The sequence below is a fragment of the Amphiura filiformis genome, chromosome 9 (assembly GCF_039555335.1).
Source record: "Amphiura filiformis chromosome 9, Afil_fr2py, whole genome shotgun sequence".
Taxonomy (NCBI): Eukaryota; Metazoa; Echinodermata; class Ophiuroidea; order Amphilepidida; family Amphiuridae; genus Amphiura; species Amphiura filiformis.
In genome coordinates this window covers 5,057,186-5,083,190 of record NC_092636.1, presented here as the reverse complement: position 1 = coordinate 5,083,190, position 26,005 = coordinate 5,057,186, and the positions used below count along the sequence as shown (strand labels likewise).

Sequence of the window (26,005 nt, the reverse complement as noted above, 5' to 3'; positions counted from 1 at the left end):
AGATGATAAAACGGTGCTGCTTTCTGCTTTTCATACACTTTTTTCATGAAACAGGGCTGGGCTGTGAATGTGGTCCAGGAAACTGTCCCATGTCAGTGCATTTTGCTGTTGTGTCAGTTGGATAACTGCTTGGTTACTGACATGTGTTAAGAGTAGAGTATTGAAGTAAATCAGTGTGTAATTTTGGTTCAATTTGATGGACAGGATTTCAAGATATGACCTTGTGAAAATTTATAAGTTTCTTTTTGAGCTCAGTATATATACTTAATTCACAATTTTGGTGCAATTTATATTGTCCTGTCCCCCTTCAGAGTTGATGCAGCCAAAGTCCAATAGAAATATACATGCATAGGCCTAACCTTTGACCCATGATTTCATTCCGATTCCGAGGTTAAACATTTCTCAAACAAATTATTTTCCTATATTTAGCATGTTGAATTTGTCAAGAGGAGTTATTTGAGACAAACCGCGATTGAGTGCATTTTAAAAATTTGGCCTCTATATGCATGAGATATTGACATTTGACCTAATTACTCTATAACTCCTGAACTATGCACCCTAGTGTAATATGACAATTGACTTTTATTTTCCTAGCAATGAGAGGAACAATTTGAGATAGGACTAGGCTATATGATCAGGGAAGTGCCACTAGGGAACAAAATTTACATTTCGGGCCCCATTATGATCTTCGACCCCTCGTGGGCAGCATTATTATATATTATGGGGCATAAAAAAAGATGGAACCAATTCTAGTTTTATAATTTGTTGAGGTGTAAAGATGCCAAAAAGTATTGCTTTCAGATTCAGATTCAGATTCTGGTTGATTCATTAATTCATGTGGGCTATGGCCATGCATGGAACCCATAGCGACCTATACTATTGGCCTATATCGCTCATTCTACAAAATCCGGTGCCAATAGCCTTTTTTCCATTCTTTGGTCCACAAACACTTTGTCGAGCATTTAGGGCATCAAATATGTTGTTTTTCTGGTAGAACTCAACGAGATCTACACGGACATATATAGTTTTCCATACTTTAAATGCTTTCTTCAGCCTGATTAACCCTTGCAAAGGCTCGAAAATCGCTAAAAATGCGTTTCCACTGCTCAAGTGTCACATCTAACCTTGAATATTTTCTAATTTTTCTTTGAATAAATGCGATTTCTTTACATATTTGTTGTTTTTTAATTAGATAACGCACCATCATATTGTTTATCAACATTATTTTTTGTGATTAAAACGTCTTTGTGTAATTCTAAAATAAATTGCACTTTCCACCAAAACGCTGTGAGCTACGTTACCCCTTTTTAACACACGTTATTGGAAAGAAGTAAAACAGAGGTATCAATGTAATTTGCGGTAAGTTGAAAGGAAACACTCATAAGTTTTTAAAAATCACAGTAAAAATCGTGATGCTGTAGCATTTTTGGCATAGAAATGTTGTAAACATTGAAATTTCGACCGACCATGTTAAGATTGGTGAGCTACGTAACTACGTTACCAGAATTCTATAGTAGGCCTATGCACTTGTATTACATGTAGGCCTACTTCCTAATAATATGTGAAAGCTACCAGTGGTCGTACCCCATTTATATTAGAATTAACCGACACAACGTTCTAACCTTCGCAAATCACATTAAAAACATTAAAAACCAGTGAACTACGTTACTGTGAGCTACGTTACACACTCATTTACGCATCTTCAAAACTTCTATGAAATGGTGAAATCTGTTTTACATTTCACTCAAGTGATCTTTAGTTTGCTTTTTATGACCTTGGATTGAGTAAAACCAGCCCATTTTGTAGTCGGTAACGTAGCTCACATTACATTGAGTTTTAGTGTTTAAAAAATCATGACTTCCTGGAAGAAAAATATGCAAGTGGTGTTGGCAATTTTTTACATCTGAAAGTAGTGATATATTTATTCTTAAAAAAAAAAAAGCAGGTCTTTTTGAACAACTTTTATTTTTTCAATTTTTATAGTGGATTGGCACCGGATTTTGTAGAATGAGCGATATAGTTCAGGGCACAGCACCATTCCTTTTTAAAGGGTATTTTATTTATTTACGACTTTCGGATCATTTCAGGAGTCATTTTGCCTATACCGAATTTCTTTCGTTTCCATATCTAACGTAAAAATGGATGAAGAACTAGTAAACACACGGCACCAATTGCCTTGATGCAAATATTGCATAAACACGATAAACAAATTACCTCGGCCAAATGCAGTGATCGCGCACGTCTTTCACGGCAGGTATTACGCAAAATCTAGCTTAAGATGTGATATTTTTCCATGGAAGTCATCACCCACCAATATTGTCAAATCATTCGACATATTTTAAGGTATGTTTCAGAAGTGCAGAAGTTGCATGGGTTTAAATATGTTACTAATTGCAGGTGCCAGTGACTTGCAAAATGATTTTATAAGCTTAATAACATTAACATTGACATACTAAATGACTTGTACATCATGACATAATTTAGCTCGTTCACGTAGCGGTTTCGTTGTCCCACTGGCCTACTTACTAACGTAGATTGCCTGGCGATCGGAATGTTATCGTCAGAGCACCTCGGACTAGACATAATTATAAATAATACATGAAACTTGAAAGCCATAATGTAAATGTTTGACCTGCTCTGTCAAATTTTACTTTTGTTATTCTTTGCCAAAAATTATTGCATAATATTAATAACTCGATGATTTAGTAACAACTGTCAAGGTCAGGAGGTTTCCTGATCATTTTAAGCTAAAATAATTAATAATGTAAAATTGTAATGATTTTCTCAGCCTGGGTGTGGTATATGGATGATGCGTGATTTCTCGATAAATAAGTAATAACACAGAGAACTAAAAACATGGAGCAAAACGACAATGGACATTATGGAAGTACAATCACAAAATAACATGATTTATTAATAAACACAAATCCTTAAGTATTATTGAGAATGAGATTTCCTTTTACAAATTAAGCGTACTGCTAGCCGTCCAGCGCGTATTATTTTGCACATGGTCCAATGCATATGCTTGACGTCGTGCACGTATACGCGTGATGGTTAATTTGTAAAAGGAAATCTGAATAATACTTGAACCATGTACAGACTGCCGCTTTACTGAAAATCATGTCTCTAAACAAATGGTCAAGCGATTTTTGCACAGAAACAAATATACGTGTTAACTCAACAAGCTCCAAATCATAAGTGAAGGTGCAGCGGTAGACTGGCCCACGCGCACGCTCCTCTCACATGCCAGTCGACCCAGCAGTGGCAGCAACAGCACCGACCAATCAGTGAACGGCGACGTAAAAGTGTGACGCAAAAGTGCGTCTCACATACGGTCGCCGCATCTCTTCGTCCTCATTGCAAAAATGCGTCTACCTTCCGCTGCATAATGCATACCACAAATGCAGACGCATCCACAATAACGAGGAAGAGAAGTAATGGGACAATTAATATGCAATTAGCGTCAATTAATTAACAAAAGGAATAATTTGGGTTTCATTTATGAAAGTCTGAAAATACGCAAACAATCAGGAATGTGCGCCATGTGCAAATACAGCAAGTAAACAAGTCACATGTCGAAGGTGTCAACAAACTCTCCTGGGTCAATGTCCGTTCGTCAGGTTGATGTTGACACAAGATTGCATCACCGAAGTCATTATATTTGATGAAAGTTTCACATACAAGAAAAAGGTTAAAGCCTGAAAAAGATATGGAGACACCCATAGGCTTAGGGCATTTCAATAAGGTGAATTTATGAAAAATAAATAAGCACTTCTAAATCTACATGATGGCCTACATGTATGTAATGAAATTATTAGTTTCCCGTCATCTGCCTGCATCGCCTTTTCAATTTGACCAAAACTTTTATTTTCATAAAAAAGTCAATTATCTGAAAATTGAGATGGAAATAATCAAAATTGAAACTTGCAAAATGTCTGACATCCCCTGCTGATCATAATCAGCAGTTTTTCTTAGGGGGTAGAGGATGTGGTAAATACATGTGTAATGAAAATTTAAATTACCTCATCATGTTTCTAGTGATTTATACAAAAATTGCAAAGATTTTTTCATTTTAATATTAATAAAAACAAATTCAAGTCTTTTCTTTGTTGCAAAATGTCTGTACGGATCATCTAAGCATTTTACCTGTTTTGAGATAGTCTTTCATCAACAATATGTAATAGCCATGTAAATGAAAGTTTTGACAATAATGAAATTTTACAAAATTAATGAATAATGAAATCATGACCTCATATTTCACTGATAAAAAAAATGTGACAGGAAAGTATCAAATAATTAGCCTAAAGCCACTTCATGACTTTGCTCGAGAAGTCTAGCCAAGAATTTGCTCACCAATAGCTTCACATTCTAGGCAAGAGACCATTACATTCAAAATCTGGTCGGATTCGCTGAAGCATGACGCTGTGTAAAGCAATGGAAGTTCAGAGGTAAACACGTCCGATCACGACAGGCGATTGCATCAAAAATGTTGCTAAAATTACACTTTGCAGCAAAATTTTAGCCTGCCCAAAATAGGCAAATCGTGCTCAAAAGATACAGTTAACTCATTCATCCAAATTTCAACATTAACAGAATAAATAACCATAACCTCCATCCGAAAAAATAGCAAAATTGCGAAAAACGATAGCAAAATACTCTAGCATCAAATGCGTAACTATCGTGTGCAAATTCAAAGGTATAATTTTCGAGTAAAAGCCACTTAAATTTTATAGCCAAAATACATATGTGTGATTTGCAACACAGCTACGCCCCACACCGACACCGCCTGGCTAATAATTATTTGGTGCAGCAGAGACACTAAAATGAATACACGGGATCGATACACGTGAATTGCTATTTTGATATCAGACGAAAATCTTTGGATACCGGGTTAGAAAATGATGAATATCTCCGTAAATGAATTTTTCTCAAGAAACCAGATGTGGTCTCATACACTTGAAAATACGTGTTGAACAGATATGATGGTCGCTAGAATGCGCTTTGAAAATTGGCCGTGCGCTTTGAACTCAAAATCGGACCAAAACTCTAATTTTATATTGCGTTGGTCCTGTATGGACTACATGTACATCGTGTAGTACAGCTGCACTCACTACTTGGCAGTATAAAAGTCGATGACCATTGACCTCAATGGGGTATACAAGCTTATTCACGCACAACCAAGATCAATTACCCGGCTATTGTGAGTAGCCTTAGTCATGTCCCTCGACTAATTATTCGTCTCAAAGAGCTTCAAAGGTCTGAACCAAATGGCCAATCGTGGCTGTGGATTCAACCTACCATGGCGATTTCTGCCATGAAGATATAGGGTCGATGACACTGCGCCCTCAATTTTTTTTTGAATTTCTACCTTTTGATTGTAATGGCCATTGGTGTACATAAATGCCCTGTGAAAGACTAAGCTAAGCCTGAAGTGCGTTAATCACAGTAAAATTTTTAAACATAAGGCGGAGATCTCCGGTTTTATTCTGAGCTCACTGGTCGAGTGCTGGATAAACACATCGCCTGTGTCTGTACCATTGAATTTGAATCGGTGACATACCGTATAAACTGTGTGCATATCGATATTCGTCTTACGTCTTGTTTTGTACATCACATCAGCTGCGCTAAGCTTTTGACTTTGACTTTGAAGATATACTTCACAACGCTTCCCAAGAAGCCAAGCGCTAAGGGATGTGAGGGCGCGGGTGGTTGATTACTCGCAGCGTTGTTTGTCTTTCTTAGGTGGCTTGTTACTTGGTCTTTGAAGGTTTCTGTTACAGTAAAGTTGACTAGTTGTTCTGGTAAAGTATTCCACTCGCTGATGGTCTTGGGAATGAATTACTCCTTGTAACAACTCTTGGTGGCTTGCGGTCTGATGAATGCCTTAGTGTTATTTCTGCGAGTGTTGCAGGCGACTGGAGTGTGAAATTTTTGCGCCGGTATGGCGACCTGACCGGTGGTTATTTTCTGCATCAATGTAAGGCAGTTTGCCTGGCGACATAGCTGCAACGTGTCCCATTGTAGGTTGACCAACATTTTTGACACACTACTATATCTTTCGTAGCCTCTACAGTACAAGCAAACCTCATCGCCTTACGCTGCACTGACTCCAACTTTTGTACGAGTTCGTTTGTTGCTGGGTCCCAAACAGTACTTCAGTACTCAAGGTGTGGGCACACTAATGATTTATAAGCAGTGGCTTTATTAGCTCTGTAGTGCACGGGTGTAAGTTCCTGCAGACCACACCTAGAACTTTGTTGGCTTGTGAGATAGTGTGGTTTATTTGAGTATCCCATTTCAGGTCTTTATTTATGTGAATTCCTAAGTACGAGTGTGAGTCTGTTTCTTGAAGTATGGACTGGCCTAATTTGGAGTTGTGAGTGGATTTTTTTCTGGAGTGTGTAAACTTAAGTGTAAAGCATTTATCAGCGTTGAACCTCATGTGCCATGTGTTTTGCCAGATGTTGAGATTATCAAGGTCAGATTGTAAGCGCATGACATCTGAGTTGTCGTGGATGGGACGATACATAATGCAGTCATCGGCAAATAAACGAACCTCAGACGTGATGTTATCGGGGAGGTCGTTTATGTATGCTAAAAACAGAAGGGGGCCGAGGACGGTGCCTTGGGGGACGCCCGATCTTACATGCACCCACTGCGAATGCTCGCCATCCACAACAACTCTCTGTCTGCGCTTAGTCAGAAAATTTGAGACCCAAGTATGCGTTCTACCTGTGATGCCAAAGTTGTGAAGCTTATGAAGCAGTCTCTTGTGAGGTACCTTGTCAAACGCCTTGCTAAAGTCCATGATGATCATATCAATTGATGTTTTGATATCAAGGGCTTTAGCAAGGTCGTTGACCGTGAGTACTGGGACTCACAAGAGTGATGCTGACGAAATCCATGCTGTCTATCAGTAAGGATATGGTGTATGTTGAAATGCTGCATGATTTTACTGTGGAGAATATGTTCAAAAACTTACAGCATATAGGGGTCAATGACACAGGCCTATAATTTGAGGCTGAGGCTTGGTCCCCTTTTTGTCTCGCCTGAATGTTCAGGGAGAGACTTAGTAATCACTATGGTGTGTGTGTGTCCGTGTGTGTGTGTGTGTGGGTGTGTGGGGGTGTGTGCGTGTGTGTGTTCGGAAAAAGCTTGTGAACGCGTTATCTTGAGAACCGTAAGTGCTATGATGATGAAACTTTATAGGGGGTAGCATGACCAGAGGGTGTCGACCTGATTAGATTTTGAGCGCAAAATATGGTAATTAAGTACCTAATTTGCATAATTTATGCGTAATAAGCAAAATACCTTGTGAACAGATTATCTGGAGATCCGTTATGGGGTACAGTGACGTAACTTGGTGGGGAGTAAGCGTGGCCAGATGTTCTCGACCTGATTAGATTTTCAGCGCAAAATATGCTAATTAAGTACCTAATTTGCATAATTTATGCGTATTTGATGCGATATCAAGCAAAAAAAACCTTGTGAACAGCTTATCTGGAGATCCGTATGGGGTACAGTGACGTAACTTGGTGGGGAGTAAGCGTGGCCAGATGTTCTCGACCTGATTAGATTTTCAGCGCAAAATATGCTAATTAAGTACCTAATTTGCATAATTTATGCGTATTTGATGCGTATCAAGCAAAAAACCCTTGTGAACAGCTTATCTGGAGATCCGTATGGGGTACAGTGACGTAACTTGGTGAGGAGTAAGCGGGGCCAGAGGTTCTCGACCTGATTAGATTTTGAGCGTAAAATATGGTAATTAAGTACCTAATTTGCATAATATATGCGTAATAAGCAAAATACCTTGTGAACAGATTATCTGGAGATCCGTATGGGGTACAGTGACGTAACTTGGTGGGGAGTTGCGTGGCCAGAGGTACTCGACCTGATTAGATTTTCATGAGGTCAAAGGTCACATACAAGGTCAAAGGTCAACTGAGGTCACCAAATCTTTTAATAATTAAATTTCAACTGTGCATCACATATCCCAATAACAGCTTGATCGGTCATGTAATTAAGGAAATATGACGACTTTAAGATAGTCGCTTTCTTTGTAAAGTATAGCAAAGTAGCACTTTCAATGAGTGATAACTCGTAAAGGAAGCATCTTTCTGTTTTGATTTATTTGATGAAATAGTTCTTTGGTATTGCCAAATTTGATTTTTCAGCGCAACATACTTTTTCCAATTTCGTGAGGTCAAAGGTCACATACAATGTCAAAGGTCAACTGAGGTCACCAAATCTTTTAACAATTAATTTTCAACTGTGCATCACATATCCCAATAACAGCTTGATCGGTCATGTAATTAAGGAAATATGACGACTTTAAGATAGTCGCTTTCCATGTAAAGTATAGCAAAGTAGCACTTTCAATGAGTGATAACTCGTAAAGGAAGCATCTTTCTGTTTTGATTTATTACTTTGATGAAATAGTTCTTTGGTTTTGCCAAATTTTGGGAAGGTCATTACGGGGTCATCCGAGGTCACTCAGGGGTCATCTGAGGTCAAGTTATTAAAAACTCGTATGGGCATGAAACTTGGTGGGTACAGTCATCATTTAAAGCCAAATTTTGGAAGGTCATTTTGGGGTCACCAGGGGTCATCTGAGGTCAAATTAGTAAAACTGTCGTATGGACATGAAACTTGGTGGGTACAGTCAACATTTAAAGCCAAATTTTTGGAAGGTCATTTTGGGGTCACCAGGGGTCATCTGAGGTCAAATTAGTAAAACTGTCGTATGGACATGAAACTTGGTGGGTACAGTCAACATTTCAAGCCAAATCTTTGGAAGGTCATTTCGGGGTCATCTGAGGTCAAATTAGTAAAAACTGTTGGATGGACATGGAACTTGGTGGGTACAGTCAACATTTAAAGCCAAATATTTGGAAGGTAATTTCGGAGTCACCAGGGGTCATCTGAGGACAAATTAGTAAAAACTTCGTATGGGCATGAAACTTGATGGGTACAGTCAACATTTAAAGCAAAAGTTTTGGAAGGTCATTTCGAGGCCACCAGGGGTCATCTGAGGTCAAATTAGTAAAAACTGTCGTATGGGCATGAAACTTAGCACGAGAGGTACAGTCAACATTTAGAGCCAAAATTTTAGGTCATTTCAGGGCCACCAGGGTCATCTGAGGTCATATTAGTAAAAACTGTTGCATGGGCATGAAACTTGGTGGGTACAGTTACCATCGGCCAGATAATCGTGCCCAGCCGATAACCGCCAAATTCATTTACCTCTCTACCAACAGTTATCGCAAAAGCAGGCGGTCACAAAAGCAGGCGAGACTCGTGGTTCGAGAACCGCCTTGTTTAAATATAGGGGAGATGTTGGCTGTGAGCCAGTCAGAAGGTAATAAGCCTGTAGTCAGCGATTTTTTGAAAATATGCTCTGTCATTGCCAATAATCATGATAATAATACGATCGGCGAGATTTACACACATTGTAAGCGCCCGTGTTCCAAGATGGGTTCCAAGATGGGCTTTAGTGCTGGAGACAAAAAACGAAAAAAGCACTAGCCTGGGCAGCTTTCTGGAAACCAGTAGCAAGCAGATGACTTCATCAGTTTGACGAGCAGGTTGCTGCATCCTTATTTACCGTGTGGTACATATACACCCAAATTTATTTATTTTTTGAAAGAAAAAGTGCATGGCCAAATCAAACATTTAGGGGGTGGGCAGTTGGAAACTAATGATTCATTTCCATTTAATTAGTCTTTTAATTTTCATTTAATTGCAGATATTTTGGAGAGGAATCATAATAGGTTTAATTAAGTGACCAATTGAGTTTCCGACCACAAACCTGAGCCCGTATAATAATGGAGCCTGGATGAGGATAACAGAGGTAAACAATAAGATCAGTGACAAAAACATAAAAAACACTGATATTAAATATTTTGTTTTTAATTTGGGAAAAAAAGCATTTTAAAGAGAAATAGCTTACAAATTTATAATGTGGCCTTCTTCAGAGCAATGTTATTTTATAGACAAAATTGTTGCCCCTCCCCCTGAATCTCCCCAAATCCATTAACAATCTTACCCTTTTACCTATTTTGACCTCATACCTGTATCTCATTAATTAGGCATTCTAGAGATATGCATGCATGACCATTGATTTGTTTACTCTAGTCCGACGAGTAGGACCTTTTTTCTAAGTTACCAGACTATACTCAGTTCAGACTATGATCACTGTCTCACATGGCTTAAGTAACGAATCGCGAAAAGTCCAGTGACCACGCCACCCGACCCACAGGGGCGGTTAGTGTATTTTTGTGGTTAATCTTTCTTGAGCGATCAGAGTCGGAATATAGTCAGTATACTATGACAAAAAACATGTCCTATTTGTCGGACTAGTTAATCCTAGTCTCCTTGGGACCGAGGAAGGGCTTGCCTGATATTTTATTAACTTGATTGAAGCATTTTAACATTTTTATCCCCTTGTGTGACCTCAATAACTCAATTTTCTCAAGGGTGTCCTTGTGGCTCCCAGCAAATTCTGAATCTACACACCCCTGTTACATCAGTGTGCAACTTCACAGCCATAGGGCCTTTTTCATAGACTAGACTATAATGAAATGAGTAATTAGACCAGGGTTCGGTTTTTGCCAGTTTTTGCCTGGTTTAAACCGGCAAAAATGGCAAAAACTTATATAGTCACTCAAATATTGAAAAGTAACATAGAATGCTCATAAACAGGAACACAAAACCTTTAATGAATCATTCAACATTATTTTTGGTCTCATCAAGTCCTTGAAATGAAGTCATGAATTTGATATATATATGCCACATTTGGTTTTTAAATGCACTTGAGCAATAAAAATGCATGCCTTTAAAATATGTCACTTATAATAACAAAATCTGGCATTCATGAAAGTTCATCTGTGTTGGTATAAATCATGATTTTGATTTAAACTTTTGATCCAAACACAAGGAAATAATTCCTACCTCGGAATTTTCAGATGGTACTCCCATCTTTCATCAGCGAAGTGAGTGACTGTATCAGGTCGAGATTTTCTTTTTGATGAAAAAAACTGAACTATAAATCACTTTTTTAGTTTTTGCCATTTTTGCTGGCAAAACTGTTTTTGCCAAGCAATTAAAACCACTTTTTTTTCAACCTGTGCCAAAAACCTGCGAACCCTGAATTAGACCAATTAGACTATATGACTTTAATTAGTACACAGTATATATACAATACAATGCACATTACTAATAGAACCTTGATATAAGAGAAATAGGATGAAAGCATACCTTGATTTAAGAGCTCCAATGTTGATTATCTATCACTTGCAGTTACTTGATTTGTTTCAGAATTTTGTTTATTTTATGCCCACAGACAATAATACACGTGGGAAAGAACATAAATTTGTATAAATTGTTTTGTTATTTTTAATGCAGGCTGCAGCTCCATTTCAAAGTGAGTCATACATGTATGCATGAAACTACGATATTGGCACTTCAACTCTGACAGTTCTCATGCTCAAAAAAGAATTTCCACTTCCACACGAATCAAGCTTACACTGTCAATAATAGAAACAAAACATTGTTCAAGGATTTACTAATTGCAAGGAGCATCATCATGGACCACCCAGGCAGTGGCTCACCAGCCAAGAAAGCGATGCTTGTACATGTCACGGGACATGTCAAAGGTTCATGGGCTATGAGCAAAGAATCGCAAAAAGAGAGCAAAAAGGAGATACTTCATCGTCATATGGACACATTTACCAAACAGTTTCAACAACAGTATGGAAACAACTTGAGCTGGGCAACATTGCCAGTTCTTATACTCACCAAGGTAGGACGTATGGAGTAAACCGGAAGCTTATAAGGCCCGATGTTCAAGGCCAGTGGCGTAGCGTGGGTCATCATATTGGGGGACACCGACCATGATTGGGGGCACCGGGTCTGATTGGGGGGGCACATGCACATTTTCCCATGCACCTATGATGCTACGCCACTGTTCAAGGCTGTCACTAGGGGGATATTTTTTTTGGAAAACGTTACTATTTCAGGCACAAAATACTATGTACAGCTTCTGTATGTTCAACCAAATTTAGTGCAAAGTGCAGGTCGTTAGCATAGAGTGATGGCTGTAGCTGACCGCCGTGACCGGTGCCAACCGGCATAGATACATTCCTGCTAGGGTTCATTATTTTGAATGTGTAATGATATTTTACTCAATTAGAATGAAAGTTCATCTGTGTTGGTAGTAAACATAATTTAGTGGTTTAAACCTTTGATCACAACACACAAATTTGTGTACCTGGTCGACACTTCGACTTTCATCAGCAGACCTTTCAATTGGGTTGCCAGTCTGCTGATAAAAGTCGACTGTGTCAACTGAAAATTCAAGGTACGCAAAAATTTTTGTGTTGTGATCAAAGGTTTAAAGTAACCACTAAATTATATTATACTCAACTTTAATTTGATGTTTTTCTCTGTGGGAAATATAAAATATACCTTTCTATTACCTTTTTTTTTCCTTTCAAGATCTATGAGTACTTGCCAATTTTGGATAAAGCCCATGCGGCAAAAACATGCAGACATTGGAACCAAACATACCACTTGCCAGAACTATGGCGCAAATTTGAATTCAATATCTCCAACTGTGATACATCTTATTTCAAAGGCACACCAAAGAGCCTTGTGAAACAGGTAAGAAGAATAAAGCCAGCAATAAGGCCAAAAAAAAACAAGTTGTTTGTTTGTCCTCCACCGCCCGCTCCTCAGATTAAGGCCTGACCAATATTTTTTTTTTATTTTTTTTTTTTTTTAAAAATAAGTAAAATTCAATTTTTTTTTTTAGATTTGGTTAGAGCTAGCTAGAGCTAAATACTAAGATCTTTCATGGTTGAAAGTAAAAAAAGCCCCTCAAAAACATTTTGTGTCTTCAATATGCAAAATTATAACTTGTGTTCATGTCATAGTCTATTATTTTGAGTGATTTCAAAATACATTAGATTTGAAATCATTAAAAGACTATGACATGAACACAAATTATAGCTTTAACTTCATATTAAAGAAACAAAATGTTGTTGTTTTTAAGTCACCATGAATGATTGTAGCAATTAGCTCTAGCTATAGGTCCAGGAATACGGCAAATCCAAAAAAAAAATTAAAAAAAAAAAATCCGCCCGCCACCAAGCATGTCCTGTTTCAAAGCTGTGGAGGACAAACAAACAATTTTTTTTTTTGGCCTAATTGATTGTCTTTCCGAACAACCAAATCAGGAAAAACTCAGGAGATTATAGTGGCCCAAGAGGTAATCATTTTTTGCCATTTGGGCATACAAGTGTCATGCATACAACATAAACCATTCAACTATCAACTTAGTTCATATGTGAGCCGTCACATCAAAACATACCTCTTCGGGGCTTTTATAGTTTGAAGATATGAAGTAAAATGTCTATGAAATTATAAAGGAAATAAAAGAAAATTTGAACCTTGTCTTTTATCGCATCCTGTGATGTGTAATGCAAACATTCAGTAATGAGGTATCATTTTAAAGCTTGATTTTAACAGTTTCTGATAAGGTTGAAATCTCACTTTTGAAAAAAGCCTCCAAGAGGTATGTTTTGATGTGGCGGCTCACATATTTTATACTTTTGAAAAGAAGTCTCTATTCTAGTAGAGGTAATCATTTGAATTAGTCCACACCTTCCACACCCCCGTCTCCACATTTTCCGTCTCTAGTAGAGGTAGACATTTGAATTAGTCCACACCTTCCACACTCCCCGTCTCCACATTCTCCATCTCCACATTCTCCGTTTGAACATTCTCCATCTCCACATTCTCCCGTCTCCACATTCTCCATCTTCACACCCTCCACACTCCCCGTCTCCACATTCTCCGTCTCTAGTAAGTACTAGTCATTTGAGTTAGTCCATACCCTGATACAACTATGGTAAAGTCGAAATCTTTCTCATGGAGTTTTCAAAATTTGTTAGGAAAAACTTGTGATTGACTTTACGAATGCAAAATATTACTTTGTTTCCTTTAGGTCCTGATGGAGCATTCCCAACATTTACGCTATGTTACCATCAAAGTTGACGGGCACCGTCAGTCAGCAGAAACAGCATGCGACATTCTCTCCTCGTTGGTGAAGTGTTCCCTGAAAACCCTGGAGCTGATGTCGACGGCCAAACCCAGCTTCAAGATGCTTAACCCCGACCAGTTTGTGTCAGCACTGACGGTAGTGTTTGTCAATTCCGGCAGCCTGTCGTCTCTGGCGATTGATGAGACACCTGTAGATGATTCGTCCTTGGCTCTACTGGCCAAGGGTAACCAGGACACGCTGACCATGCTGCGTATGGATAGCTGCCCTCGTGTGTCACCAGAAGGTATTATAAGCTTAAGATTTGCATACGAATTGACCTTTCCAGTAATTCCTAACAAACTTTTTATGTTTTTACCCCTACATGTACATGTATATGTCATACATATACTGCGCCAATAAAGTATCCTTACACTTGGAAAAATAATCACAATTTCAAAACTGAACAATATCGGGGTAAATTTGTTTTTTTAATAGATGCACTATCTAATCCTGCACATTATGACACCACATTGAATCCAATGTGACCTCAAGAAGTAAAGTTACAAGCAATTGAATAGACGAAGGTCCAGTTTTGAAAGTGACGAACTGGCCTATACAAGGCGCAAAAAGATTCCAACAAGCACAACAAAGACACAACACCCTTTCTTCAATGAAGCGTTATTTAAAGCAGTTTTTATTTCAGTTTTTACTTCTCTGAACTTTTCATAACTTATATTTTATTTGCCAGTTCTTTTGCTTCCGTTTCCTTTTGTTCCTTTTGTTTTAATTTAAAGCCAAACGCATAAATTAACCATTCACCACTCTCAAACCCGATGTCTAGTCTGTGGAGTTTTGAATAGGCCAGTTTGTCACTTTTAAAACTGTACCTTCGTCCAATCAAATGCTTGTAACTTTGCTTCTTGAAGTCACATTGGATTCAATGTGGTGTCATAATGTGCAGGATTAGATAGTGCATCTATTAAAAAACAAATTTACCCCAATTTTGTTCAGTTTTGAAATTGTGATTATTTTTCCAAGTGTAAGGATACTTTATTGGCGCAGTATATATATGCACACATCTTTATTGCACAGTGCCCAGGGTAAAAAGGTAAAGCCTTTCAGAGTTCATTGTAGGTTATACTCATGGCAGGAAAAAGTGGGCAATTTTTGGTTTTTGACCAAAGAAATAAAGAAATACATAAGGGAAATATGTCAAACTGGAGGGAAATTTGGTAAAACTGAAGCGAAATTCAGCCTCTGGTTATACTCAGGCATCAGAAATGGGATAATATAACTCAATGTGCTCCATTGACGAGCCGTGAGATGAAAGGCAACTTGCTGCCTATTCCCATGATTTTACTTGCCATTTACATCATTGACAGTTCTAATCAGGCTTACCCAATATTTTGATTACAATATTGTAATACCGTAAAGGTTCGCCTAACGGCGCTATGGACTCCCTTGACATAACTGAAATTTTAGACACAAACTAAAAGTGTTCTCACATAAAAATCCACCAGCAAATAAGGGCATGTACCCATAATTCTTGTTGGGATTTTTAGAGGAGAAAGCTCTCTATTTGTACATTAAATATACCCCAAGGCAAAGGAGCCCAGGGGTACCATTAGGCGAACGTTTACGGTATATCAATTTGTTCATTTAACACACATTTTTCCAAATCTGCTTTATTTCATCATTATAGGTATCATAGTGGTAGCAGACCAGTGCAGACAGCTTCATGAGCTGTGCATCGATTATACCCACCTTACCGACGAGCTCCTTACATCACTGTCCCGTGATGAGCACGTCAAACTCAAATACCTACGCATAAACATAGTCCTCAAGGAAATGCTTGCCGCCAACTACCAGCTACACAGTATCAGTAAGGAGAGCTGGCTGGCCCTCTCACGACACTCACCGAAGCTGCACTTGCTGATGTACTTCTACGTTCTCAACGATGAAAATTTTGATCCGTTTTTCCACTGCGAAGTACCGGCGACGCATCTGTTCTTTGGCCGCTCAGTTTCTAAAGATGTGATGAATCGAGTGGGGAGGTACTGCCCAAAGTTGCAGGAGTTAGTTGTGAGCGCAAATGGACATGATCCAATTGATGAAGAACTTATCCAGATTGCTAATAAGTGCCACAACTTGGAGTCAGTCGGGTTAGGAGAATGCCAGATTTCAAGCCAGGCACTGGTGCATTTCGCAAAGATTTGCGGGAAGCGACTCAAGCAGTTATTTGTTTGCGAGGAAGTGCTCATTCCGGAAGACAATTACGATCTGGATCAGATGTCCGAAGAGGTGTCCGAGAGCATTGGGAGACCATGGTCTTTGGAGTTTATGCCATGCTGGTTTGATTAATTGATGTGTATGTGGCAGCTATTATGTGCACACCACACCAATCATTACCTACAGCACTTCATGCATGAATTTATGGCAGCCCATTTGATGTACCCTATTTGTTCTTTTAGGCGAGCAAGTCATTTTACAAGGGTGGTTTTTTTTGTTTGTTTTTTCATGATTTAAGGGTAAAAATGCTAAAAGTTAGTCATCCATTTAGTGCAGTGTACCCAGTGGCGTAGCGTGGGTCATCCGATTGGGGGGCACCGACCATTATGCCCCTGTGACGCTACGCCACTGAGTGTACCCTTTATTGGTGTTAGGGTACAGACCACATAACAACTGCCCATTGACCTACACACAAAGTAGAGGTCATGTTTCCAGTCAAAGAGGAGGTACCTTTCGTTTTGAATTTTAAATTTTATATCATCTTAATTGAAACCACAAGAATTAGTGATATAAAAAGGGCGAGGTTTTTGCTTGTTTACATCCGACTGCTAACAATATTTTGAGTTTTTACCTTGTGTGGTTATGCACAGATAGTAGTAAACAACCCTACATGATGCATTCTTGTATAGTCCAATGGGTGTTTTGCACAGGCATCATGTATTTAAACCAGTTTATCCATGCATGAGGATGATGATAACATATACATGTAGATGCATATCAAATTTGACTTGCTCATTTGAATAGTGTAGCTAGAGACAAACTTGGCTACATGTATGTGTCACTTCAATAAATGCATGCTGGATGACGACATGTTGTGTAAAAAAAAAGAAGAATATTCTCTGACAAACTTGGTAAACAGGGTATTACCTTGTAAGTGTTATAAAATGTAATTGAATATGACGGTGATAGAAATGGTTAATGTGTTATCAGAGGATGATTTAAGTACTACCCACCACCCCACTAGGTTTACTGTGTAGCAGACGAGCAGTGTGAGTAACATGACACCACTGCTTTGCTATACTGCATAGAAGTGCATAGTTAAATTTGAATTTGTACAGTTATATTTACATAAAAAAACGCTGCAAAGATGCTGGTCGATTTCACATTTTTCACTTTTGCTCTGAAACCACGTCTTTTGCACAGAGTTCAATGGGATTTGAAAAGTAAATTGGCAGTTGAAACTCTAGTGATAACACTTTCACAGTGCATGATGGGGCTTCCTTAAATCATCCTCTGATGTGTTATTATACCTACATTTTGTATAGTATTCAGTAACAGTCAATTTGAAAAAGAAAAATTGGAGTGGAATTAATAAATGTTACTGTAGTTTTTGGTGAGCATGTTATTATACTTAGTATTTGGTAACAGTAAATTGGAAGAAAAATATTGGAGCGATAATGAATTAATAGTGAACATGTTATTATAGTATTTAGTAACAGTAAATTTGGAAAAGGAAATTGGAGTGGAATTATTAAATGTTTATGTGATCCTGGATTCAAATCAACTCATATCACCATTGAGGTCACTATTAAGTCAAGTCTTAAGGGGAAATGGAAATCTAATTAGAATTTACATATTTTGACCCTGTTATGGAAACTTTGTTTGCGAATTCCAAAATTATCCACACCTTTTTCCACTGTTTTGGTTGAACATTGTTGGATGATGATCTGGAAGGACTAAAACTATTGAAATTTGGTTGGAATAAATCTTCCTCCAGGGTGTGTGGTTTTCATATGGACCAAACTCACATTCAGAGCATGAATGTATTTTGTTATGACTCTTAAACATGTAAATCAACTTTGATAATGAAGGGTTCAGGCCAAAACATTGTATATCCAATATTAATGATTCATCAAATATGAATGATTTACACCTGACCAAGATACATTCCAATTTTCTATGACCCGATAATAAAGCAACATCATATAGTGCAAGGAGCCAGCTAATCCAAAAATATGTACCGTTATTTCCAGAATAAAAGCTGTGGCTTAGACGTTATTTTTGGAGCCGCCTAAGGTCAGTGCGGCTTAATACGTTGCAAGTTAATCTCTGAATCTTTATTTCCAAGATTTTTCAGACCTGTGGCTTTATACTCCATGCGACTTTTAGTCCAGAATTGACAGTATACAATTATACAGTGTCATATACCGGCTGCTTGGAACACACAAACGCTAACTCCATTAGCTGCTTGCAGCAGAAGTGAGTTATCCTTTGTTTAACCTTAGCAGTTAACCCTTTTGTGCACCAGGCAGCTAATGCAGTTAGTCTGTGTGTTCCAAGCAGCTGATATATACTTTTATGTCAAAGCTCAGAAAGGTAAAGAATTTCCTTATTTGTGCAATTTATAGTAATTATATTTTGTATTATAATAAATATGTGTTAGTATCCACAGCAGCCAGTTTGGTTCCGCTCCCTCCACACAAACAGTCTGCCAATGATAACGAACAAGTTCTTTTTGATTGGCTAGCACTTTTCCCATGTCGTCATCCAGCACGTGCTGCTCGCGTATCTGATTATTCAGCCAGGAGATCAACCCACTGGCAATCAAGTTCCCGGATGCATCGCTTCTGATTAGGTTCTCGTAGATTTTGCATTGTCGCCCTCTTAGCTAATCAGAAACGGCATATAAGTGGTCGTTGGGAGACTATTTGTGTGGAGGGAGCATAACCAAACTGGCTGCGTAGGAGACTAAATATGTGTGTGTAATGGATAATGGGTAATGTATTCAATAACATAACAGTATTACGCAGATAATGTGGAACAAATGTTGTGTGTGATAGAAAAGTATTAAAGTTACAATGCATTACAGATTCTTAAAAGGCACACAGTATTAATAGTTGTATACATTGTAATTATCATATCTTGCATGTTTTGTAAATGTTGAATTGATATATGCATCATGCTTCCATGTTATATGTGACAGCAAGCATTTTTTATCATTTAAATAGTAATTATGGTGTATGTCATGGAAAGAAATATTTATCTACATATTGTATATTTTTTAATGTAATTTCGCAGAGTCGTAAGGCCATGTAAAACAAAAAGTCTGTCTCTGAGTGCCATCTGGCCATAACTCAGAAATGAAATTGTGCAAATTTCCTCTCATTTCATGGATGTCTCAAATGTTGATAATTCTATTTGTTTGTATCTATCTATTTGTTTCATAGTAGTCTTTGCTGTGGATAATTATATTGAGGATGCATATCCATATATGGGGACCCAAAAAAAAAACCCTAAGAAAAAGTGGCCTTAAAACAAAAAATAAAATCTCACAAAGCACTTGCCGTATTGTCTGTAATAAACGCCCGGAGGAGTTGCATTTACAGAGTATATACATTGTACAGGTATGCAGAGATGCCACTAGCTTTGTAATAAATACAAATACATACAAAAGTAATGTATGGTTACCATTTAAATATGAGTTTGAAGTGAGCACAAATTAAACAAAACTTTTTGTCAACTCAATTACTTTCTAAGAGGAAAAATAATATTTTATTTTAAAAGTGATCGAATTGTAAATAGAAATTGAAATTAAGTAAATTTATTTTGGATACTGATACATAAGAGAAACAATTTATCAAATTGTGGTTAAATTATTTTATTATATTACCCCATGGTCCTAATATGGATATGGTAAAAGGGTGGAGTAAGATTAATACATTATAAAAGAACCGTCATAGGGAATTAATTACCCCATGCCCCTAATATGGTAAAAGGGTGGAGTAAGGTGTATACATAGAACTGTCAGAGGGAATTGTAATTATAGCTATTAAGGGCTCTGGTAGCTACGTTTGGACAGTATTTTTTTGTGGGACATGTGAGCACATCAGACATAACGAATTGCATTCTGAATACGAAGAATGGCGTAATGATATCAAATAATTTTGATGTTTTGAAATTTGCGATTTAATATACATTTTATGGCAAATGATTAAAAATTGATATTTTTGATATTTAACAATCCTCAAAGTAAACTTTATAAATCTCTAAATATGTACTTAAAGTATATGTAGCTGGGATGAAAAGCCGACAATTAATTGAAAATTTTGACCTTTCATATTGAAAATATGGATTTTTTCCCCCAAAAACACAAAATAAATCCCAGCTACATACGCTTTAAGTACATATCATTAGATTTATAAAGTTTATTTCGAGGACTGTTAAGTATCAAAAAATATAAAAATCTCAAATTTTAATAATTTGTCATACAATTTATGTACACTCTGCTCACACAAAAAATACTATGCAAATGTTAATATCCGATTCCTTAACTATTAAGGGCTGGGGTATGAACGTTTGGACAGTATTTATTTTGGGACATTAGAGCACATCAGACATATCGAATTGCATTCTGAATACGAAGAATGTCATTTTGATATCAAATAATTTTAATTTTTTGAAATTAGCAATTTAATACACATTTTATGGCAAATCATTAAAAATTGATATTTTTGATATTTAACGGTACTTGAAGTAAACTTTATAAATCTGATGATTTATACTTAAAGTGTATGTAGGTGGGATGAAAAGCCGACGATCAATTGAAAATTTTGACCTTTTGTATTGAAGATATGGATTTTTTTCCCAAAACACCAAAAAAATTAGGTCTTTTGGGAAAAAATCCATATCTTCAATATAAAAGGTCAAAATTTTCAATTGACCGTCGGCTTTTTCCTCCCTGATACATACACTTTAAGAATATATCATTAGATTTATATAATTTACTTCGAGGATTGTTATATATCAAAATTTGAAAAATATCAAATTTTTATAATTTGTCATAAAATTTGTATTATATTGTGATTTTCAAAAATGAAAATTATTTGATATCAGAAAGACATGCTTCAGATTCAGAATGCAATTCGATAGGTCTGAGGTGCTCTCATGTCCCACAAAAAATACTGTCGAAACGCAATAAACGCTTTCATTTTAGATCCCTTAAGTGCACTTGTAAAATATTTGATCTTCCATGCACCATGGCATAATACAGAATTTAAGTTTACATTTTGGTTGACAATGGAGGTTTATACCTAAGGCCTAAAAAATTGTTTGATTGACGTAACCCGACCGACCCTAAAAATAGGCCCAACCCTAGACTTTTTTTCTTATTTTTTTGCAAAAAATAAAAAAAAAAAAAAAGATTAAAATTTAAAAAGAAAAGAAAAAATTTGCGATTTTCAGCTTAAAATGTGTGTATAAAAAATTTATTAAAAAAAATTGCCGACCGATCTACCCTAATTTTTTTTCATGTTACGCCAATCAAACAATTTTTTTTTAGGCCTAATACTAGTCAAATAGGTATGGGCTTTCTTTGTGGTGTCACTGTCAAGTGCTGTATTTGTGTATATTTAATGCACAATTTTAGTATAGAAATTATTGAAGATGTGAATTTGTGTACAGCTGGAAGTGATGTGCATACTAATTGACAGTATTTGAAACAAAGATCTAAATAATGTGTGAGATATAATTGTTGCGAATGCACTGAGTTAATGTCAAATTTCAATATGGAAGGAATTCAGTTTTGATGTTGCTGACTTTTTGTGGAAATATTGCACCATTATTTTGTGACTCCTGCCAGATTAAAGAACATAAATGCTGATGTATAAATGCTGAATACAAATACTACATGGTTAAGGGGGGAAAATGGGGCAAACTAAACTGCTCAAATAAAAAATGTCCGCAGTCATATAACCCGTCCTACACCAAAACCTGATCTTGTTATGACAATTTGATTGATACGGTTGTGTGCAGAATCTTGTTAGCTCCAATCTGATACCAAATTTGCTACCAAACACTCAAACGTTGACAAAGATTGATGCCAGTTTATGGCATTTGGTGCATTTTCAAAAGTTGCAAATCAAAATGAAGCACACGGTCAAAATTGCTTAGCGTGGCAATATGGTCAAGCTTGCTTGCCCACGATGGGTCCATGTCGACTATCCAAAGTGCGCGCTTTATTCAATTGTTAATTTAAAATGCATGGATTGCTGTGCTTTATGATGAACACTAGGGCACGATGCGATCGATATGACCTAGCGGTTGTTTCGGGCTATGTCAATGGTCGCGCTCTGCCATTCTCCTCTACAGTCCGTGTGGTCCGTTTTTAATTTGCAACTTTTGAAAATGCACCAAATTTCATATACTGGTATCAATCTCTGTGAATTTAGAGTTTTCGGCAGCAAATTTGGTATCAAATTGCAGCTAACATGATTCTGAACACGACCTTTTCAATCATACTGTCATAACAAGATCAGGTGTTTGTGTAGGACGGGTTACATGACTGCGGACTTTCTTTATTTGAGCGGTTTATTTTCCCTCCAAGGTACTGGCTACGGGCCTATCAGTCGCCACAAACCCGGAGGATGTAGGATGATAAGCCTATAGCCAATACCAAGGGGAAAATAGTTTGACCTATTTCCCTGGTATAAATCATGTATTTATTTTATTACACCTCTAACAAATTTATGAGCTTATGGTGCCAATTATTGTAGGAAAATGGCAGAAATTTTTAACCGGCTATTAGTCGGTTAACGATAGATCAGGTGATGGTAGCTGATTATTTTTTGTTGCGTCGTACATGATTGACCAATCAATTGGCAGCATTACCTCATGAATATGCAACATGTGTAATAATATTTAAATAGTAAGTATGGAGTATGTCATGGAAAAAAATATTTATCTACATATTGTATATTTTTAAATGTAATTTCACAGTGTCTTAAAGCCGTAATGATGTTGAATTGGTTATTGTATGTGTAACTTGATTTATGCCTTGTAAAATATTTGGTGTGTGAATTTGGATATAATATATCAAATGGAATATATATTTTGAAATTATGCCTATATCATGATTAAACTGCTTAAAAGTTTGATGTAAAAAGTGCTGGCTGTATTATAGTGATTGCATACATGAAGTGTTCTTTTACTCTCACTTTGAAATCACCTGAATCTTTGAACCAGTTGACTATTTTTATGGCCATATGTCTAGCTTTTGCCTGACAGCTTTCTTGAGAATCCCACACAGTACGGGCAAAGTTTTTCCATCCCATATAATGTATACTATGGTGACCATGACACTGCACCTCATTGGTCTGATGGCTGTCAAGAAGATTCCCACTGAAGTAGATGTGCCTTTAGCCAGTGGCGTAAGCAAGAGGGGCCTGTAAGAAGTCCCCCTGTGGATACTGGCCACCCTGATATTTACAGATTTTTAGGCCTTTTTTGACAATTTTTGTCAAATTTTGCCCCCCCACCTCCCTGAAAGCATGGATGGTGCCTAACATAACACCAGTGTACATTATGGATCATGAGCCTGGTTGTTTCTTTTTGTGCCTTAAGCACATTCGACTTGATCTCTTTGCCTTCAGCGGAAGTAAGAGCTCTTGGAAAAAGGAATGAGGGGAAATAAAATCAAAGGGAAAGAAAAATGCTTTGTATCAAGGGTAATGGATATGCTTTAGGGATTGGATCATTCCCCATTATGTTATGTCAGTATGTAATAAGAGTTGACTTGTGACGCCATATGTGACGTGTCATGTCAAAAGCAGACACTTTTGGGCAGGATCGTAAATGGAGAAATAGCCAAAAATCTGCCCCGGGTGATTTTTTAACAATTTAGGTTTGTTGCGAATTTGTGATGTTATTAATCTTAAAAATATTGTCTGATAGTTTCAGATCGGAATATAACTGGCATCTTGAATTTTTTGAGACATTTTTCAAGGTACTTCCTACTCTCAACATTGTCAATAATATTTTTTTAAAGGCCGATATCTCAATTTCCAATTTTATAATACCATAGCTTACAAACTAAATATCTTCGCTTAGGAATGTCGGATTTCATTGGGGAAAACGGCGCTGTGGAGCAAAATATCTCTTTATTTAAGATATGTAAAAACCTCGAAATTGATAACCTGCCCAAAAGTGTCTGCTTTTGACATGACACGTCACATATATGGATTGTTTTCATGGCATTTCTCAATGATCACATAAACACTGTACCTTTGTCTTTCAAACAACATGTAAAATTTACATCACACACATGATGACGTAACATCATTAGCATAAAGTCAATAGACTATGGACACTGCCAAATCACGCAAAAAGGCAGACCTTTTAAATTACAGCAAAGGCACATGTTTAAAATGTCCAAGAACAGCAAAAGTACAAGGTGCATATGGCTAGTTTTAGGCAGGAATAAACACTAGATCCTCAGTTTGTTTTTGGTAAAATATGAGTCTTGCCATTAAACTTGGGTGGAAATGGGACGTCTGGGAACTTCAACAACTTTAGGGCTTGAATGGAAGCAACATTATTCTGCAAAAATGGTGAAAATGAAAAAGCAGTTATTACAAATGACATTGATTATCTCCAAAATGAAACAGATTAAAAAAATAATGACTGGTCACATGTGAGAGCTGGTACTCAGTACGATGATAACTCGTGCAAATCAAACAATAATCTGAGCATGCGTAGGTGGGATGACCGATACAACATGCTGGAAATGCACGAAAATTGCACAATTCCATGTGAATAGGGCCTAAAATATTACAAAATGCTATGAAAATTTTAATTTTAATATTCATAAAGGTGCAGTGTTTATGTAATCATTGAGAAATGCCATGAAAACAATCCACATATGGCGTCACACGTCAACTCTTATAACATACTGACTGACCCTCGTAGCAGCTTCTTTCAGCTAGAGGTACTGTCAGGTACATGTGATATTATAGCCTTCTGTGTCATTATGTGTCAATTTCATATTCGGGCAAGGAGGACAATTTGTCTGTTGACAAATGACCTCTCAAAACTGTTCCGGTTATCCAAACACTGAAGTATCAGAAGGATGGTCCACAATAAAATGATCTGCACTGCAGGAATAGGGGATTAGAAAGCTGTGAAGTATTTCCATGTGCTTCTTTTGTCCAGTTAACCATCAACATTTAGAAGCAAAACACAGTTTAGGCCCAGAACAGGATATGTCAGAAAGTGAATATTTTGTTCTGGGACAGAATTATTTGGACTAGATCAAGGCATCAGTCTCAAAATCGGCTAAAATACTTGAAATGAGGAAACGTGCAAAATAGTGATATTAGGGGCTGTGCTGATGGGGGTAGTTTTGGGACATACGCACTTTGTACAAGAAGTTGAGAGGGTAGGAAGTCTCCAAAGAGTCCAAAAAGAAAGTAATTCACCTTGCTATCAATGTATTTGTGAAAGATATTTTTGCCAGTTTATAATATTTGGTATGATTGTAAAAATAAAAAGGGAAAAATTACTAATGTGTCAATTGTTCTTTTTAGCAGTTGAGCCATTGCAACTATTTGCAAAAGTCAAAATTTGAAGACAAGTTGAATGGTGTATTTACTGGAAAGTGATATATGTCAAGGCAATAAATAGGATTTTTCACTGGTTCTTTTTACAGCAAATAAACAAAAACAACAAAATTTTGTTCATTTCACAGTTTTGAATTAAATCATACTGGAACTTTACATCTTGCTACATGGTATCTGATACCATTCATCAGGCAACTGACCAGCTAGACTGGTCATGTGATAACGGATCTTCTTGATGGCCCAGTCCTATGTGTGACATGACCAGCCCAGCAGGGCAGTTGCTTGATTTAGTCTATGTAGCAAGTTGTAAAAGAAAGTTCCAGTAAAAAATTCAAATCAA

At 37.1% G+C, this 26,005-nt stretch overlaps 1 protein-coding gene across 1 annotated transcript; it reads left to right on the top strand.

The window, feature by feature from the left end:
* The first annotated feature begins 2,195 nt into the window (after positions 1-2,195).
* LOC140160543 (F-box/LRR-repeat protein 3-like) lies at positions 2,196-16,535 on the top strand. Its single transcript, XM_072183782.1, has 6 exons — positions 2,196-2,343; positions 9,749-9,853; positions 11,407-11,803; positions 12,499-12,663; positions 14,009-14,348; positions 15,747-16,535. The coding sequence occupies exons 3-6, from the start codon at positions 11,588-11,590 to the stop codon at positions 16,403-16,405; spliced, it is 1,380 nt and encodes a 459-aa protein (XP_072039883.1). The 5' UTR covers positions 2,196-2,343; positions 9,749-9,853; positions 11,407-11,587; the 3' UTR covers positions 16,406-16,535.
* Positions 16,536-26,005: the final 9,470 nt, after the last annotated feature.

Bases quoted from the DNA above. Each gene is read 5' to 3' on its own strand.
- LOC140160543 (XM_072183782.1), top strand. From the start codon at position 11,588: ATGGACCACCCAGGCAGTGGCTCACCAGCCAAGAAAGCGATGCTTGTA. The intron at 12,664-14,008 runs GTAAGAAGAATA...TGTTTCCTTTAG, and splicing joins CAAAGAGCCTTGTGAAACAG to GTCCTGATGGAGCATTCCCA. The intron at 14,349-15,746 runs GTATTATAAGCT...TCATCATTATAG, and splicing joins CCCTCGTGTGTCACCAGAAG to GTATCATAGTGGTAGCAGAC.